Source organism: Myripristis murdjan, chromosome 7 (genome assembly GCF_902150065.1).
Source record: "Myripristis murdjan chromosome 7, fMyrMur1.1, whole genome shotgun sequence".
Taxonomy (NCBI): domain Eukaryota; kingdom Metazoa; phylum Chordata; class Actinopteri; order Holocentriformes; family Holocentridae; genus Myripristis; species Myripristis murdjan.
The window spans coordinates 24,755,527-24,773,353 of record NC_043986.1 but is presented as its reverse complement, the minus strand read 5'-3'; the positions used below and the strand labels follow the sequence as shown (position 1 = coordinate 24,773,353).

The window sequence follows — 17,827 nt, the reverse complement described above, 5'->3', positions numbered from 1 at the left end:
AATATCCTCCTAATATAAATACTGTGCAAAACAAGATGTAATGGAGACACATTCTTGTACAGACGGTACTATACAATTAGCTTGAGCAACCATGACAACTTCAGCTCAACAAAGCATTGCATAAACTACCTAACCACAGTGAGCGTCCTCCATCTTTACGGGCTTGTCATCGGTCTTTTATCAGCACAAATAGAACAAACGCAAAAGGCAAATACTGACATTGTGACGGATGCATGCTGAACCCTTTATGAACTGATGAACAGCTGCTGAGACACTGGTTCACTTAGTGCAAATATCTTTTTTTTTTTTTTTTAACTCTGAAATGTGTCACTGGATCGGGGTTAATTTGTGCATGAAAAAGTTAGTCTAGATACTCCTGTTATATGGCTGTTACCTGCTTCTCATAACTGTTTGCTTTGACACATAAACCAAGGGAACGGCGTGCATGCAGAGTCTGTGTGGCCAGAGCTCAATCTGTAAATGTGAGGCAGGTACATGTGCTTCAGTAACCTTCATTTACATTTAATGGCTTCCTAAAATACTTCCAGGCTATAGTAAGTATAAATATTGCTGATATCTACACAAAGCATCAACTAGAACAGACCCTAGTCAATATTAAAGCGTATTTGTTGAGCTGTTTGTGTGCACATATGCCAACTTGTGCGACTGTGTGTAGGTAAGCGCAAGTCAGAGTCTCTTCAGCGCGAGAATTTCCGGGGTCTGAACGCGGGGAGGATGAGCTGATGCGGCGCCGCCCTCTCCTCCTCGATGGGAGCCAGATCCTCCGCTGAGCCCCACTTCTTCTTGGACTGGAACAACGACGTCAGCTTCCTGTTCCTGTTCCGCTCTCTGGCCTGGGTGGCTTGGTACTCTGCGATCACATGTGACAAAAGTCAAAAAGTGAAGACTGATTATTCTCATAAACACAAAGCATTTGCATTACATTTTAATCACTCGTTAAATCTTAACACGCAATTAAGAAGAGTAAGTAAGACGCTCACGTAGCTCGCTGTCTTCCTCTGGCCCCTCTGGCTGTCTGATGTTCAGATAGTGGCAGGCGAGATGGCCGCTGTAGTCTCTTAAGTTTTCTTTAGCACCTGATAAGGGACAAAATTTTTGTAAACTGGAGACTGCTCAGGGGAAGCAGCACCTGAGATAGTTCACTGATACCTCACACCTAAAGCCTAAGGCCATGTGGCTTTCTAGATTCATGGTTATGCTCCTGAGGCTATCAAATGAAATGCATGTTATTTATGCATGTATGTACACTCAGTGGCCACTTTATCAGGTTCAGCTGTACAGTCTAATGCAGTTCAATGCAACAGCTCTGCCATAAATTCTACCTTTTAACAAAGTTTATACTGTCCAGTTTTTGTTGACATTGTACAGAATGTGTAAATTTAATTCTATATTTATTACGGAGGTTGTAGTTTGCAGAGGTCTTGTACTGGACAACATTATATTGAGAGGTGTTTCTATTTTTTTGTCCTCCCTATTTATATACAATGAGGGGGACAAAATACTCTCAATATAATGCAGTCCAGTGCAACAGCAGCACTAACTATGAGCGCAATGCCAAACACAGCTATTACTGTATTCTATTCTATGTACTCTATTACTATTCCTCATATTTCATTCATATTTGTCATTCAATGGTATTTTATTGTGGCTATTTAAATTCTATGACATTTTATTAATTGTTGTTTGATCTATTTACCATATGTCCCTATGAGCAGGTCAAGAATATGCCGATGACCATGTAATGCTGCAATGTGTAAAGGTGTGTATCCCTGCAAGAGAAAAACAAGTGTAAAAGCAAGGAAAAAACATTCACAAAGAAAACTCAAATATTGGTATATTGATTCTAAAAGATTTCTCTTTAGAGGGATGCTGGTAATGCTAGCTGGCGTGCACAAACACGACACTCTGATACACAAAGGGCTAAGGCTGCCCAACATGTTTGAACACCAGCTTTGACATTTAAGTTCAGGGGGCAACTGTGGAAAAGCGCTGAGAACAGTTGAGTACCTACCCCCTAGAGTTTCCCAGGCCCGAACGCAGCCAATGAAAACACAGAAGGAGATACCAATTAGCAAAGGTTATGGAAACACAAGATAATGATAAAAACGTAATTGGTCGGTAATTCGCTGAAAATTGCATGGCTTTCGGCTTTGGCGGAGTGGCACATGCAGACGCTGTTTTGGGAAACAATTAACATGACATGACATGATTTATTAGCAGAGTGCTCCTGCAGCCCTCCAACACGTGCTGTTGTAGTAATACATTTGCACAGCTGGATCTTCACAGAGACCGTTTAGGCACATTACATCACTGAGGGGCACAACACAAGAAACCTGCAGCCAAGGGACCCTGTTCCCTCGGTTATTATCATCAATTAAAATCAAACGACTTACATACCAATCACTTCCTGCCTGTGCACACATTTGATGAAACAGCAGCTACTCACGTGCTGCAAGAAAAGAGACAACACAACAAAAATGGCATGAATACGACAGTAATTTTGAATGATGCAGAAAGATAATTTAAATGATTTAAAAGGTTGCACTCACTGATTTGGTGTTGACATCAGCGCCAGCATCAACCACCAGCGTGGCCATATCCTCTCTGCCATGTTTGGCTGCCCAGTGCAGAGCTGTCTGTGTACAACAGGATCAGAGTAGAGTTAAATTAAAACTGTTAAAACTGTGTTAAAACTATTCATAATCATTTTTGCATGAACTACAATTCACACGACAGCACTCTAGTATAATTTATCACATAAAAGAATGTGGCCACAGTCTTTCCACCATCCTTATGTTTTTGCACGTCAGCCATAGTACTCAATGATGAGCGCAGTAATGATCCCCCAGCATCATTACTGTGCTTACAAGTTGCCTACGCTGAACAGAGCCAGTTGAGAGCTTCTCATTGGCTGGTGGAGGGCAGAGGGCCAGCTGTGCACAGAGGGGAGTGGAGGGATGGAGAGATGGAGAGAGATGGTTTCCTGCCATCTAACGGAGCCTAATTACAAAACAACACAGCACTGTGCCCACGGTTGGGGGGCCCGGCCGCCTGTCACCGGGGGGAAGATTGATGATGTTGGTGTGACCCACAGAGGGTAGACCCACCCAGGCATCACCACTACTGTCAGCACACGTCAAGGGGAAACATGGCCCCCGCTACATAAAACCTTGGAGATACACACATATGTCTACGCGTATGCAGAGGAGTGAATAACGGACACACTTTTACGTATAACCACACACACACACACACACACAAAAACACAGTCACATGCAAACCATATCAACCACATCCACCTGTCTGACTATTAAGTAGCGCAACTGTGATCAACCGTGTTTCCCTAGTCGGGGTCCTCCTGCGTACTTTGGGCAGGGTAATTATGTGCTATGAACAGGTGAAAGCAGAGTGTAGGTGCAGATGTCAGCCAAGTAACCACATCCACTCCTCCTCAGTCTGACATTGGACATAACACAGTCAAACCAAATGTAACTGTAGGTTGGATGAAAACCCACCAAGTCCAATTTTGGTGAGTTTGATGTTTTCACTTCAGCTGAAAGGTTACATTCTCCTCTGTGGGCTGAGAAAATTCGTTCATCTCTGGACTCTGGAGATATGAGGCTCCCAAAAACTGAAGAACATGAGTTTCCAATGTAAGCACTGGCGTTTTTGAAGCATTTTGAATGCGTCTTGCCTTAAAAAGCACTTTTCCATTGACATTAATGCCAACCCTGCAATCCAAGAAGTGCTAGTGCATTTTCCGAACTCAAATTATGGTGGAAACTGGGCTGGCAAAAAGTATAAAGAATTTAAATTTTTGTTGCTTGTACTGACTCATAAGTGATGCATAACATTTAGTGTTTGAAGCATAACGTGTCATTTCAAACTTAAAAGAGTCTCTAAACTCTTATCAGTGACACTTGAGACCCTTTCCCTTCCCTCATCCTTCATCTCAAGGTCTATGTACACACTGCAGGAATGGGACACAAGTCCTTCACCTGAAGACAAAGTCTGTGTTGGGTGTCAAGCCAGGACACCAAGAACTGACTCCATGACAGATCTCTAAGTGTTTGACAAACCCCGACACAGTGAACATGTGCAACAACTGACATTAGAAATATTGCAGGTTGCATTCAGTTAAGGCAGCGCAGAGGAGATAGGTATGACTTCCTGTGTCTACGGGCCGTCTGGGAGACAGATTGTGATAGATGCCGTCTGGCTGTAGTATCTCCATCTCTTTTGTCTGCCCCCCTGTCACATCCTAAAGACAGATTGGCCAAAGGGCTGTTTGACAGGCGGCCCGGCCGGTCTCCCAGTGGGCAGGGGTGATGGACGAGCCTGAACAGGATGCAGTGCCTTCCCTTCCTGCGCTTCTCGTTTCTGTTTCTGCCCACTGGGGTGTCCCACCGCCCTCCAACCTGTCCGATCACTCGGGGGACAGCTCTGTCCCCTGCCACCCACTCCCCACTGAGGGAAGCACTGGCTAAAAAGGACTGGGGCACAAATCAACAGGACATACAATGGCCAGTGTGGCCGACTCTTTCCTGAATGTGGTGGAAGACAGAGAGGAGTGATGGGCTAATGATGTACTTACAAACTGTAGGGCACGGAAACAGGAAGTCCATCACAGCCGGGATGGTGATCCATGTCATGAAGGGAGCAGGAAGACAAAAAGGCGACAGTGAGACTAGGAGTGATTAGTACTTAGGTGAGATGTGTGTGATATGAAGGTATGCCTTCATCTTTTAGCAAGTTCACCCTCACAGTGCTGTCTGACCTAAAGCAAATGGGCATATCTACTAACTCAATGTAAAACCACAGCATTTGTGCAGCGCCTGATAGGGCCTTAAGTTCTCTTAAAAAAATTGTTCAGGACAGGAAATGCTCAAGTCCTCACAGGACAAACAGGCAGTAAGCAATGACTTCTGTGTAGGGTTGGGCAATATATCATTAAATTTATATTGTGATTTGAGAATTGTGGATTTCATAATATCATGATCTGGCATAGCCTAACTGCTGTCTTTTCCTGGTTTTAAAGGCTGATTACAATAAAGGGATACAATTTTCTGAACTTAGACTGCTCCAGCTGTTCTATTATTTGCCTCTTCTTGCTTGGTCATCATATCCATATTAGTGAGGACTGCTCATCAGTAATCTTGTGCGCAAATATCTTATAAAACACCAATAGTCATCTCTACAATATTGTCTTGATATCGATGATGAGAAATTGTGATATTTGATTTTGTCCATACTGCTAAGCTGTCGATGGAGCCAAGTCCGAACGTGTCGTCCTAACATTGGCATGGATCCTAAGATTTCTTAAGACCAAAAATAAGAAGTCCTGTCTTCATCCTGCAATGTTACTTCTGGCTGTAGGTGAGCTATCTCTCTGTACACTATCTCTGGAAAGGCATCCACCTTTGCTGAACAGGGAAAGGCTAAGGGCTAAAGGGAACATCAAAGAGGCCTGAGGGGGACTTAGCACCTACCCAGGGACACGACCAACATTGTTCTACAATTAATCCCAGCCTGCTCTATTACTTTCAGATTATCTTTAAGTGGGTGAAGTCTTTGTGGTGCATTAAGACTCTCCTTAATCCCCCCCATCTCTCTGCACTTCAATGGCGGCCGTGCTATCTTGTCCGGGTGGGGATGGCAGAGGCTTAGGGCTACTCTTAGAAGGTGGTCTGCCATGGCCACAGGACGGTGTGAGAACTGTGACACAGGGGAGGGACAACAAACATGAGCTCAAATCTCTTAAGCGCACAGGGAGACAAATAAAAGGATTTGGGTTGTCAGGGGGGCACAGGAGCTAAAAAGCTATCTTTCATAATCCTTTTGATAGTGGACCTTTGAAATGCATGATCTGGATGTTTTTACACAGGGTTCTCAGAATACAATTAAGGAGAAAATCTCAACAAAATGAGGTTGTGGAAGTTATACAAGCAAAATGCAGGTCTAACCGCGAGGAGTTTTTGTGGAGCAGCCTAAAACTATATGCTGCGGTCCAGCCTGGGCAGTTTCAATGCAAGTAGTCCGGCCTAAAGTTGTAAACGAACACTCAAGAATCCCAGCAGGCTAGATATGAATAGATAATGAAGGATATATGCCAACGTTTTGGGCGAAATACCCTTTTTCCGACTTACCCAGACTGACTCAAGATGTTTGGTATCATTTTCACCTCTGTACATCCAGTAGTTCAGTTACCATGGGTAGCATTTCATGTTAGCTTAGCATAATGGCCTGAAGTCTATGGGAGTCATTAGCCAGGCTCCATCAAAGTGAAAAAATAAACCTTACAGCAACTCTGAAGCTGTCTTATTTAAACTTATTTAAATTTTTTTTAAATAATGAGACTTGTTTCAAGAGACGTTAAATGGTGAACATATGTATTCCTCTGTCTAGCACAGTGATACACACACCACTGAAGGTACAGGTAGATCCAGAGACAAGACGTGTATTTCAAATACACATGATACACTGTGGAATTAAAGCAGCTTTGGTGTTGCTGTAATTTCTTTAAGACTTCAAGTCTTTATGCTGAGCTAACACAAAATGCTACCCATAGGAGCCGAACCACTGGAGCCATAAAAATGGTATTGAACATAAATCAGAGAAAGGGTATTTTGCCCAAAACACTGGAGTATTCCTTTAAAGTCATGAATAAAGGTGACCTCTGTGTGCTGTATTATCAAACTTACCCCCTGAGAAGGATGGTCATGATCACCGTCAGCAGCCATAACATGTTAAAATAAGAAAAATAGGTCAGTCAAAAAACATGATATAGTAATTATATCTACATACCACTGCCTGCAATGTGATACATACAATCTACAATAAGATGCTAGATACTCACTGAGGTGAAGTCCTGGTTTGACCCGAGAGGAAAAGAAAGAAAGCATGTATCAGAGAGGCTCACTTGGACAACGTCAATAAATCAAACAGCCACAAGACAACAGGACAAACCTGTTGATTCAGTTAACAACGTATGACAACTTATGTTTATGTTGGCAACCTTTCGCTTGGTTGACATGACGTTTGTGTTACACTGCGGGGCGAAGCGGACAGTGGTGCTCTACCTTCTTGTTGGCCAGCGAGGGGTCCTGTCTGAGCAGCTGGGAGAGGTCAGGGACTCGAGCGCAGGCCGCTGAGTAGATCCACTCTTTCTCTATGGGGTCCAGCTAGCACAGGCAAACAGGGGTGAGGAGGGTGGGGCGAGAGGAGAGCCCAGCAGACATGTACACACACACACACACACACACACACACACACACACACAGGCAGGCCCTCACACATACACACCCTACTATCCACATCCTGTTCTGCACTCTTTTGATAGCAGTTAAGCTACAGCCCTCTAATCCATTTCCCACCGCGGACTGAGTCACAGCCAACTGACACACACACACACACACACACACAGTCTAGGAGACACCCATGATATGGCAGCTAGCTTCGGCTACTCAACTGTTCCCACTTTGACTTCTGTTATTCATTTGAAAGGAGCAAGATCAATAGCACACAGCATATCGAATAGAGCGTCTGATGCACCGCACGTGTGGAGCAAATTTCAAAGGTCATCAACTGACATAGAAAAATATTGATTTTGCAAATATAACAGTGGCATGGTTTTCTATGCACTGTTTGATCTCTGCTCTGGAAACTTGACTCTACAATGTTAGGTTGGTTATGCCTCTTCGCCGTTTCTCTGAGGAGAAAATAAACGGGCAAAGTGAAAAGGACTTACAGCGACGGCGGTGGAGCCCATGCTGCCCGTGCCCTCCTCGTCCTGCTCCGACTCCGACTGAAAGACACATCATCGAAGCATCGTGTGACTATTGCTCAAATGAATGCGTAATGGCTATGACACTGTACTACATAAATTGTACTCTTGACACAGTGTGACCTCAGGATTACCCAGTTCACACACCCACAACTGCAATCACACTGTCGTGATGTTTTCCAGCTGACGCGAAGTGACCGAGGGGTGTCAGACAGACAGAAGAGGTAATGAGACAGCGAGACAGAGGTGACGGTTTCACACTTACGGGGTAATGAATAACAATCCAATTAACAATTAACCAAAAAAGAAAAACAACACGCCTGCGGGCCAAGCTATGTGTTTTTGTCACCACTTCAAGTCAAAGGGATCGAGAGGAAAAAAACCTCAGAAACTAAGGAACACAGAGCGAACCGAAGTGTCACCTCGGCTGATTAATGTGAGAGGGCGAGCCCGTGTGTTTTCTTTGCCTTTTCCAAAGACGACTTGATTGCAAATTGTTCTCAGATCATACAGGGACATGATGTTCAAACACTCGGGCCTTTCATGTGTCTCGCACCGACTGTCACGCGTCACCGTGTTGAGCAGACAAAATGGAGGGAAAGTATTTATCCAACCTATTCCACACTGGCACATGTCCATTTTTTTTTTTTTGCTGGAAACCATAATAAGAAAGAGAGAAAAACAGACGTAAAGAGCCGGATAATGGGTTACAAGAATTCCTGCAAGTGCTTTCTCAACACTTTTTAATTTAACGCTTCATAAACAGTAAGCCTGGGCCTTTCACCTTGGCGTGTGAGAGAGAAAAACTGTGCCTTTAGAAACCAAAACAAATTTCAAAAGAGAGTTTTCAAAGCAAAGGGGAGATTTCGCTGACCGCTGAAGAACAGGCTGCATGAAAAACACTGGAAATCACACAGGGGAATAACTACTTACTGCCTGGCTTATTGTCAGGTTTTTTCCACAATAATGTTAACACAATAAAAACCCCAGCACCATTTGTTGCCCTATTTATGCAAATTATTTGAGTTCTTGACTGATGCACTTACAATGGTAAAAGAAAATGATGACACAGACTTTACAGAAATTTAAGTTTATAGTGACACAGTCTTTTCAGTTCTCTATGAATGTGTTACCTTTTCATGAGTCACCCTGCACTTTGAGATGTAATATTGTAAATAACAGCTCTTAACAAGCCTTAGTTGCTGTATTAAGTTGGAGAGTAACAGTTTATACTCTAAGCTGGCCCATTCAAAACAGTGTAAGACGCCGACCATGCAGCTTCAACAATGTGGAAAAAGCGTCATGTTATTCGCCGCCTGTCCTAAATCCAGAGTTCAATGGTGCGATTAACGCCTTGGGCAAACACACTAAATCTGATTGTAGTGCTATATTAACACGCTCCGACATATTTCATCTGTCTATCGTTTCGGGCCATCAAGGAAAGGCACATATCTTTCTCTGGGTTGATTCCCAATCTCTTTAATGGGCACAAATCATTATTATCTTTCTAATGAGTTCCAACATGTTGCTGCTTAACATAATAACAGAGGGCTTTATTTAAATGCAGATTGCCCCCCTGTCCCCCTCACTCCTCCCTTTCATATTGTTCCCCCCTCCCACTCCAATGTGCAACATTGGTTTGAAATCCAGGTAATTTACTTAGCACCACCTGGTGGGAACAGGAGGAACCACTGGTATGTGACTGAGGTTTTGGATGATCTCTGTGAAACTGTAAAACAAGAGGTCAAACTGAGCTGAAATTCCTCTTAACTAAAAATAGTAAAAAAAAAAATAACCCACAGTGATTTGTTCATTATATGCAATGAAATCCTACACTGAACTTCTCTCAAGAGGTCGATGGTCTAATAGTCACCTTTGACCCCGAATCTTTGTCCAGCTCATCCTCCCCGATGCAGTGTTCCTCAATTTGGATCACAGGAGTTTCTTTTGTGGTGGCTGTCCTGCCTGAGTCCTAGAAGAGAAAAAAAAAAAAAAAAACACACACACACATAACCTTACTGTGCCATGAGAGCGCTGATGGGTGTTCACAGGATAAAACATTTAGTCGTGCTAAAAAAATCTGCTTGCTGAGGTGAGCAGCCAGCGTTCACATTGTGTGTGTGAAGCCTTGTTTGTCCTGTGCGCTCCTCTTCTCCCATCAACATGTGTGTGCGCAGCGATCCTATTTGCTTCAGGGCCCGTCCGCGCAAACACGCGCCGACACTCGACCACTTTAAAAACATGTTAATCTTTGGAATCTACGCTCGAGCACTCAACCTCCACACATGAACAATGTGCAATGTAAAAGCAGTTTTGGTGGATTATGGTGCATTTAACCCCAGTGCGCAGCGTTTATTTTTACAGCGGTCAAGTGCCAAAGCTTTTAACAGCTCCACCCTTTATGTAAAGACGGTGTTGCTTTCACTTGACGCTGCCATTCTTCTCATGGCAGCTCACGTCAATTAGCCCCGGGAAATGAAAATATTTTTAAAGACATGAGCGCTTATTCAGTTCCACAGCGTCCCTCTGGCTGTTTAATTGTCCATGTCGCAGCTCCACTATAAAATGCTGACACATGGTAGGGCAGACAATGGCAGGCAGTGTACACTGACAAAGAGCGTCTTGTTTAGACATAAATACGCCATTCACACAGAGAGTAAACATGTGTTAGGCTGAGCTGACAGCAGATACAGGGGAAGATACATTTTAGCATCCCGTGTTGTTGTTGAATCATCCCGGCTCGCCCGCAGCTTATTTTCATACAAACAATAGAGCAGAATAGAGCAGATGATTTTGAAGTTCACCTCCTGTGAGTGTGTCTGGTCAGTGGATTCTGAGGCGATGCTGGAGCCACCGCACCACATCACCTGACCCGGCCTGCCCTCCTCAGTGGGGACGTCCTGCTGCTCCTTCTGGGAGGACACGTCCATCTCCTCCACCTGCACGCCGGCCGGGCTGGGCTGCCTCTGTCCGTCCCTGTTTGTCCCATAATCCCCTGTGTCCCGCTCCTGCAGTAGCTGCCTGTATTTCTTCTTCAGGACGAGGTACTTCTCACCCTGGGGGGGGGGGGGGGGGACAGGCAGAGGCAGAGAGCGCAAGATGGCTTTGTAAAATGGACAAATCTACAGCCTAATTTACAGTCATGTCTGTGTTTGATCATGGAGGCGTTTTGTATTCGCCCTTTCACTAGTGTCTTGCGCTTCATTACAGATACATTTCTCACTCAGCACTGAGATTTATATAACAATAAGGGGAATTCAGTCCATCACACAGGTGTTTCTGCTTCTGAACTGCACCTGCATTTTGAGTCTAGTAATAACCAGACCTCGAGACTGATTACACTCTGCATACAAATTCTGAACACGGCATGACCGGTTTCTGGCACTGAGCGTGGAAAAAACTGCACAGCTCTTTGACGTAACTTTCTTGTCGTTTATAATGATTGAGCAATGTATGTACTTTTTCATATTTAATCAGGTTTTGGGAGGTGTGTTACTGTCTGCCATGCGAGAATGTCAATTTTATGAATGTTTTATGATCTAAATCAGACTGATTAAATAAAAGATAGATGAAATAAAAATATCATAAAAGTTAGGTGACTGTTTAAGGAGTAGATCCAGTCTTCTGGGCAGCGTACGCCTACTTGAATTGGGACCGAGCTGATTCTGGAGGACTATTTATCTTAAGCGCCAATATGTGAAAATACTTCAGAAGACGAAAATAGCTCATTACCACAAAAACAAGAACTGAGGTAACCCCCCTGGGGAAACCAGTGGGTACATACAGTGCTACAGCAAACAAAGCAGGCAGATGGAGTGAATCCTTGTTAAGACAGACTGGCTGCCATGAGAAGCTCATTTTTAACACCGGTACATTTGGGTGTATCACAGTTTTTGTCCACAAAAGGTAAAAACAGTTTCGAGTTTACTTACATTCTCTGACTTCACCACTGCAATTCTGTCGATGATGAGTTTGAATTCCTCTCTGTATTTAGCTGCAGAGACAGAGAAAAAAAAAATTGGCAGGAAAACTTAAAAACTAAACAGAACTTCTCATTTCTCAAGAGTTACATAACGTTCACCTCAGAGGTTTGGATACACAAAATGTTAAATGGCTGGGAAAAAAGACACTGAAGCCCTAAGTGACACTCAACTGTTCCACGTGAGCCTCGGAAATAGACTCTGGAATAAACAACACTGGAATAAAACTATTTTTTTCCCCCCTTGGCGTTCAACACCAGATCTCTTACACAGACCCGGTCGTGACGGTGTGTGTTTGGAACAGATGTGCCGTCTGGGAGCTCCAGTCTGCGGGACGATCTTGTCTTTTCAAGTTTCTTTATCTGGAGGCGCCAAGTGGGAGGAGGTCTGCTCCTCACACATTTCTGGCTGACCAGGCACAATGTTGCAAAATAATCACCACAAAAAATAAAATGTCAGTACAAAACAAGAGGAAAGACGACCTCCTCCAGCATGAGGAATAAAATAAAACCTGTGCCCACTGACATATCAGTATCATGAATCTGTATTTGTACTTCCCTTGTGTGTATGGACTTTAGTTGAAATCCATGAGCTCTTGTGCTGTGGCCTGGATTTTTTTAGATTGGACTTTTTATGTTTCTGGGCTCCACATGTTTGCTTTGTTTTCCTTTAGTCCTGTTTCCGTCACTTTGTACCTCTTGTGCTCCTTTTGTAGCCCTGCCCGACCTGTTTCCCCTGCACACCTGCTCTGTATCGGCCTGTTTGCTCTGCCCTCCTGTTGCTCCCTGCCACACCCTCATCGTCTTCCTCGTTAGCCAATTCTTGTGCTTCCCCCTTGATTCCTGTGTCCTCCCACTCCAGCTGTGTCTCATTCTGGCGATTAGTCCTCAGTGTATTTATACTTGTGTGTTTCCCATCGCTCTTTGTCAGTTTGTCTTGATGTTTCCCTGGCGATGTAGCTGGCTTACTCCTAATGTTACGCTCCTACTGTCTTTGCCAGCCCATTTGTTCTGCCTACACGTCAGTCTGGTAATAAATAGTTATTTTCCTACAGTTCCTGTGTTTTTGGGTCCACCTGCCTGCATTCAATATCAGTATCAATACTGGGATAATTATTATCCCATTACTATTATGGCAGAAATTTTGTTGTGGTTTTAAAGGCTGCATTACAGTAAAGGGAGGCAGTTTTCCTTTATTAGGCTGTTCTAGTTGCTGTTATTTGCCTCCACCAGCTTGGTCATCAGATCCACATTAAGTATTTATCAAATTTCCTAAATGAAAATCTTATAAAAGCAAAGCGTTATCCCTATAACATCAATTTCGAGGTATTCGGTCCAAGATATCCCAACATTTTGATTATGTCTACATAGCCCAGTTATGCTGTTTCTCCTCTGGCCCGTAATTTACCTTTTGCTATGGGAACCAACCAAAAAATAGCAGGCCAGCTGCTTAACCTGTGCCTCATCAGATTAAAGCTGGTCTGTGCCAGTGTTTGCCACTGATGAGCAGATATTTCAGAGCTGCCTGGAAATGGAGGCCCACAGTTATCTAGCCGTGGTGGCTGAGCAAACAGTGTGGGACTGGCCCTGAAATGTTCCAGTCGTAGGTATTCCACGTATGCCTAGGTGTGCGTGGGTATGCAGCGCTGGACAATTGAAGTGTTTCCTTTTTCCTGACGCGGAAGGGAAAGAACATTTGTAGGGAGACAGTTGCATAGTTCACATTCACAACAACAGGAAACCCGAAGGAAGTGGCCACTTACATCTGTCTCAACAAAAGAATTGCTTGCTTACCAGAGTGGGTAACACAGTATCCACGTCTAGTTATTTATTAGCCAGAGGTCTGCACAAACAGCAGGCATGTGTGCGCACACAAACACACAGCACCTCAATCCAACATCGCCTCATTTCCCACCATGCCCCAATTTTGCCCGGTCCTGATGAAAAAGCGCCCCATTAGAGGCCTAGATCTAGTCAGGCATGTGGACTTAATTATGATTAAAACACTATCATCACAATTATGACATGGAAAGCTGCAAGCACATGCTATGACAGACTTTTAAGTGTGCTGGAAAGCATTTCCCTAATTGGACGGCCATGTCAGATGGCACACTATGAAAGCAGCTCACTAAACCTCTGTCAACAACTGCAGTGCTGACATAGCATCTGGACAGTACATGCTGACAACTGCAATACAAGGTCACTTTGGATAATCATTTGGGGAGGTTAAATATGTTAAGCTTAGCTGTGTCTCAGCTGTCCCACTGATAAAGTCTTGCAGAATGCACTGGATAGATAACTAAAGTCTTTACGAGCTCGTTTGTTTTCTCAGTCAATAAAACAATAGTCACACTTGCAGCTATAATTCGAGATTAGCCAAGGAGGGGTGTGTTAACTGCACGCACAAATGGTTTTAAAGGGGCTGAAAGGGAGAGTGAGTTGAATTATTTCAATGGGACAGCAAGCTGACTTGTATCATGGAAGGCCTCCTCCCAGCTCATAATGTCATAATTACTGTCAGTTTACTTATTTGTTCATTTTCATATTCTTGACTTCTCTATTAAATTATTTACTGTGTTATCCATGTTCTACTTCCAAACCAGTGCTATATAAATAAGGTTAATTATCATAATAAGGCTATAGTGTTGGGCTATAGAGGCATTAGCTTGACCGACTGGCATGGGTTAAGGGGTTCCCCACTCTTTTAATACTGATGACCCTCAAATACAATTGTAAATAAGGTTTTATCCTTCAAAACCTCCAAATTTTTGTTTGCAAGACACAGACCAGCATTACATAACCTTCACTGCTGTGGGTGGGTATGGAAGAACAGTGGAGGCAATGAAATCCATACTCCTAACAGTCTTCTTTAGACATGCTCTCACTGTACAAGGGAAATAACAGTGAAATGAACAGTTTGTCATGGCTCTATGGGACCTGATGGGAAGCCTCTTGGGGCCTGCTGCAGGTCCCAGGACCCAGACAGGCTCTGATCTGTGTAGTGCATGATCAGAGAGCCTCAGGCCCTGCAGGTAACAGCGCTGACATGTTTTCGGTGGTGGCTTGTCCATGCTGACTATTACTCACTGCCGGGCAGCTCCAACTGGCCTCGGGGAGGAAATGACAGAATTCCTGCTGAAACTGTATCTGCTTGCAGAGCCTTGTAATGCAAACCAGATGTTTTCTTTATACTGGGGGACAAAGAAACGGCGCTTATGTTGAGGAGGGGTTTGAGCAACAGGGCTGCCGCACGGTCCCTGCGATGGAAACGCGTTATTTGAGCGATATGGCGCATTATGAATGATCAGACAAACACGAGGTCAAGTGATATTCGTGCCAGTTTCATCCCTCGCTGCCCGTCCACGCTGCCTGTGCCCGCTTAACACGCGTATTCCCATTTTCGGCGGAATAAACCCATCTAGCTCAATCTATGATAGAGTTGATCGCTACTTACCACGTAATTGCAAGTCACTATGGCCAATAAAGGGCTTATATGTCTTCAGTATGTCTGCGTTTTTTACTTTGCCTGAATTGCCTCCGGATGAGTAGAAATAATCCAGCAGCGACTCTTCACTGACATCACTCATCTCAGCTGAGTGTTTACAGCGGCTTGGTGATGGCCCGGAGGATGTTCAGAGGAAAAAATAGATATAAATATAGGCTCTTTTGGTCTATGTTTTTTCTATACACACATAATGCAGTCCGCTCAGCTAATTTTGGGACAAAATGTATAGTACATGTTCAACTTCACTCCACCCAGAGCAGACCACTGCTGCGCCTCCTCCTGTTAACCCTTTGCAGGCGCTCAGTCTGAGTGGGGCATTTACAAGCAGCATCTTTCAAACTTCTTTCAAATAAAATAAAATAAATGAGAATTAAAAAATAAATTTATAAATTTAATTAATTTAGTTCAAAGCAACAGCTCTGTCATAAATTCTACCTTTTTTTTTTTTTTTTTTAGAAAGTTTATAATGTTCAGTTTTTGTTGACATTGTGGAGAATGTGTGAATTTAATTGTTTATTATTGAGCTTGTAGTTTGCAGAGGTCTTGTACTGGACTACACTATATTGAGAGGTGTTTTAAATTTTTTTTGTCCCCCCTTTTTATATATACATGAGGAGGACAGAATATTGGAAACGCCTCAATGCCAGCTCAATGCCAAACATAGAACTGGATGAACACCTCTATTACTGTGACAAAAAGAAAACCTGAGTATTACAGGCAGCAGAAAAGTAAACTTTATGGCAAAACAGTTGCATTAGTCTGTATCGGATTGTGCAGGTGAACCTAAGAAAGTAGTTTTTTCATGTTCCGCTGTAGGGAATATTTCATTTCACATCCATCTTTGCAGGCTTATTTAATTACTATGTTTGTTTTGATTTGATTTTCATTGAGAATTTAGTTTTGGCAGGGGGGGAAAAAATCATTAATATAGTGGACTTAAAGTGAAAAAAGTGGACTATTATGAATATGTGATACTGGTGTTGGCTCCAGTTGCAGTCTTGTGATATCCCTCGAGTGGCTCTTTAACACTGATATTTGTACAGTGTTGTAGAATTTGTACTTGTTACAGGAAAGGGTTAGGGTGACGAGTTCACAGTGAGGAGGCAGAGCTTGGGAAATTCATAAACACATTGCACAGGCTGATGATGTTTCACAACAAGACAAACAGGAGGAGGGTAAGAACTTCCTCCTTGTGAATGAATGAGGTTAGCGGTGAAGAAGGTCACTTGCGGGCAAAGTGTTTTACCATGAAGTCAGCATAATCCCAAAGCGAGAGGGCCCAGTGGGTTGCAGCCTGAGAGGAGGGCCAGGCAGTTTAGCATTATATGGTGCAGCACACACGGTCAGATTAATTGTGTCAATGCGTTGTGAATATTATTAAATGTGTTGGACTCACATTTTAATCCCTCCATCCTCCGCGAGCAGTCATACCTCCTCTTTGAATTGAGTTTTTCCATTTAATTAAGAAACGAGTGATTTCTGTTTCATGTTGTACTACTCTAAAAAAAAGACAATATTGTAATTACAGTAAGCTTCTTATCAGCTGATACAATTATTGAGGTGAGGAATTTACATTGTCACGTGAAAGTAGGACCTTATGTTCTCTCAATTTAGAAAACAACACAACTTTTGTGGGGATAAAGCAATTTGATCCCCTAACATATGTCATGTCTTTTGTGGAATGAATTTATGCCAGACAGCAGCTGGCAATATATTTATCACCTTGCTAGCATTAACAGTGTGTGTGTGTGTGTGCATGGGAATGGGGGGTGTAGAATAAGCCTTAATAATGATTAATTTTCTTAAGTCACCCACCAAGCTGATAAATTCCCAAGAGATGTGTCAACAGTGTGAATCACTTGTCACGCTGTGGAGAAACTTAAGAAGCGCAAGACTTTTTTTTTTTTTGGAAAATGTGCTCACAAGACTGACATAACACTGTCATAACCAGTCACTAACCAGTGACTGTCATTTGGGTAATTATTATCTTTATGCCACTTTTCCTGCAAGACTTTTGCAGGAAAAGTGTATCTTATGAGCACAGCATCATATAAAAGAAAAAGAAGAACTTCAGGATGTTATCTGCTGACACCTACACATCTGACAAAGCAAAAAAAAAAAAAAAAATGCTAAAAGCTAATTTGTTGAATAATCAATCAGTGTTGTGTCCTAGAAGTTATGTGGTTCCCACATCGTCTGTATATTTCTTCATAGCCACTTGTCTGCTTCAACACTGTTCTCAGGGGTCCACAAGGGCAAACTAGAGCCAGATGTTCAGCGGTGGCCCTCTGCACCCTGTCAAGGTCAAAGCAGCCCGCCTAATGGCATTGCATGGCACTGATAGAGGGCAGATGTTCACAGGGTTATCCATTCCATATGGCTGCCACTTGTCCATGGGCCTTTTCACAGCACAGCCCTTGTAAACACGCTTTAGTTCCCTGTTCTCTTTTTTCAACCCCTGTAAAACATGTCCTAAATCCAATCACCTAGTCCCTCTAAAGGGGATGATGTTGATTAATGGGAATGTGTAGTGGTAGTA

The 17,827-nt window shown here is 43.2% G+C and overlaps 1 protein-coding gene across 2 annotated transcripts; it reads right to left on the bottom strand.

Annotated features, from left to right (window-relative positions):
- Positions 1 to 222: 222 nt before the first annotated feature.
- Positions 223 to 15,487, bottom strand: LOC115361811 (ankyrin repeat domain-containing protein SOWAHC). Of its 2 annotated transcripts, XM_030055461.1 has the most exons (16): positions 15,238 to 15,487; positions 11,737 to 11,798; positions 10,609 to 10,860; positions 9,678 to 9,776; positions 7,769 to 7,825; positions 7,101 to 7,202; positions 6,878 to 6,889; positions 6,723 to 6,725; positions 5,563 to 5,736; positions 4,616 to 4,618; positions 2,571 to 2,657; positions 2,468 to 2,470; positions 2,033 to 2,035; positions 1,718 to 1,790; positions 1,002 to 1,097; positions 223 to 871 (listed from the first exon to the last, which is right to left on the bottom strand). In XM_030055461.1, the coding sequence occupies exons 1-16, from the start codon at positions 15,368 to 15,370 to the stop codon at positions 699 to 701; spliced, it is 1,332 nt and encodes a 443-aa protein (XP_029911321.1). In that variant the 5' UTR covers positions 15,371 to 15,487; the 3' UTR covers positions 223 to 698. The 2 variants fall into 2 exon arrangements, with proteins under 2 accessions (XP_029911321.1, XP_029911322.1); XM_030055462.1 differs by lacking the exons at positions 4,616 to 4,618; positions 5,563 to 5,736; positions 6,723 to 6,725 and adding an exon at positions 4,097 to 4,102 and having other exon boundaries at positions 15,238 to 15,482.
- Between the last annotated feature and the right edge of the window lie 2,340 nt (positions 15,488 to 17,827).

What these genes read in the sequence shown, in the direction of transcription:
- LOC115361811 (XM_030055461.1), bottom strand. Translation starts at nt 15,370, where the DNA reads ATGAGTGATGTCAGTGAAGAGTCGCTGCTGGATTATTTCTACTCATCC. An exon ending in TAGTGACTTGCAATTACGTG is followed by an intron (nt 11,799 to 15,237) that starts GTAAGTAGCGAT and finishes CTGTCTCTGCAG; the next exon opens with CTAAATACAGAGAGGAATTC. An exon ending in AGAGGAAGACAGCGAGCTAC is followed by an intron (nt 872 to 1,001) that starts GTGAGCGTCTTA and finishes ATGTGATCGCAG; the next exon opens with AGTACCAAGCCACCCAGGCC.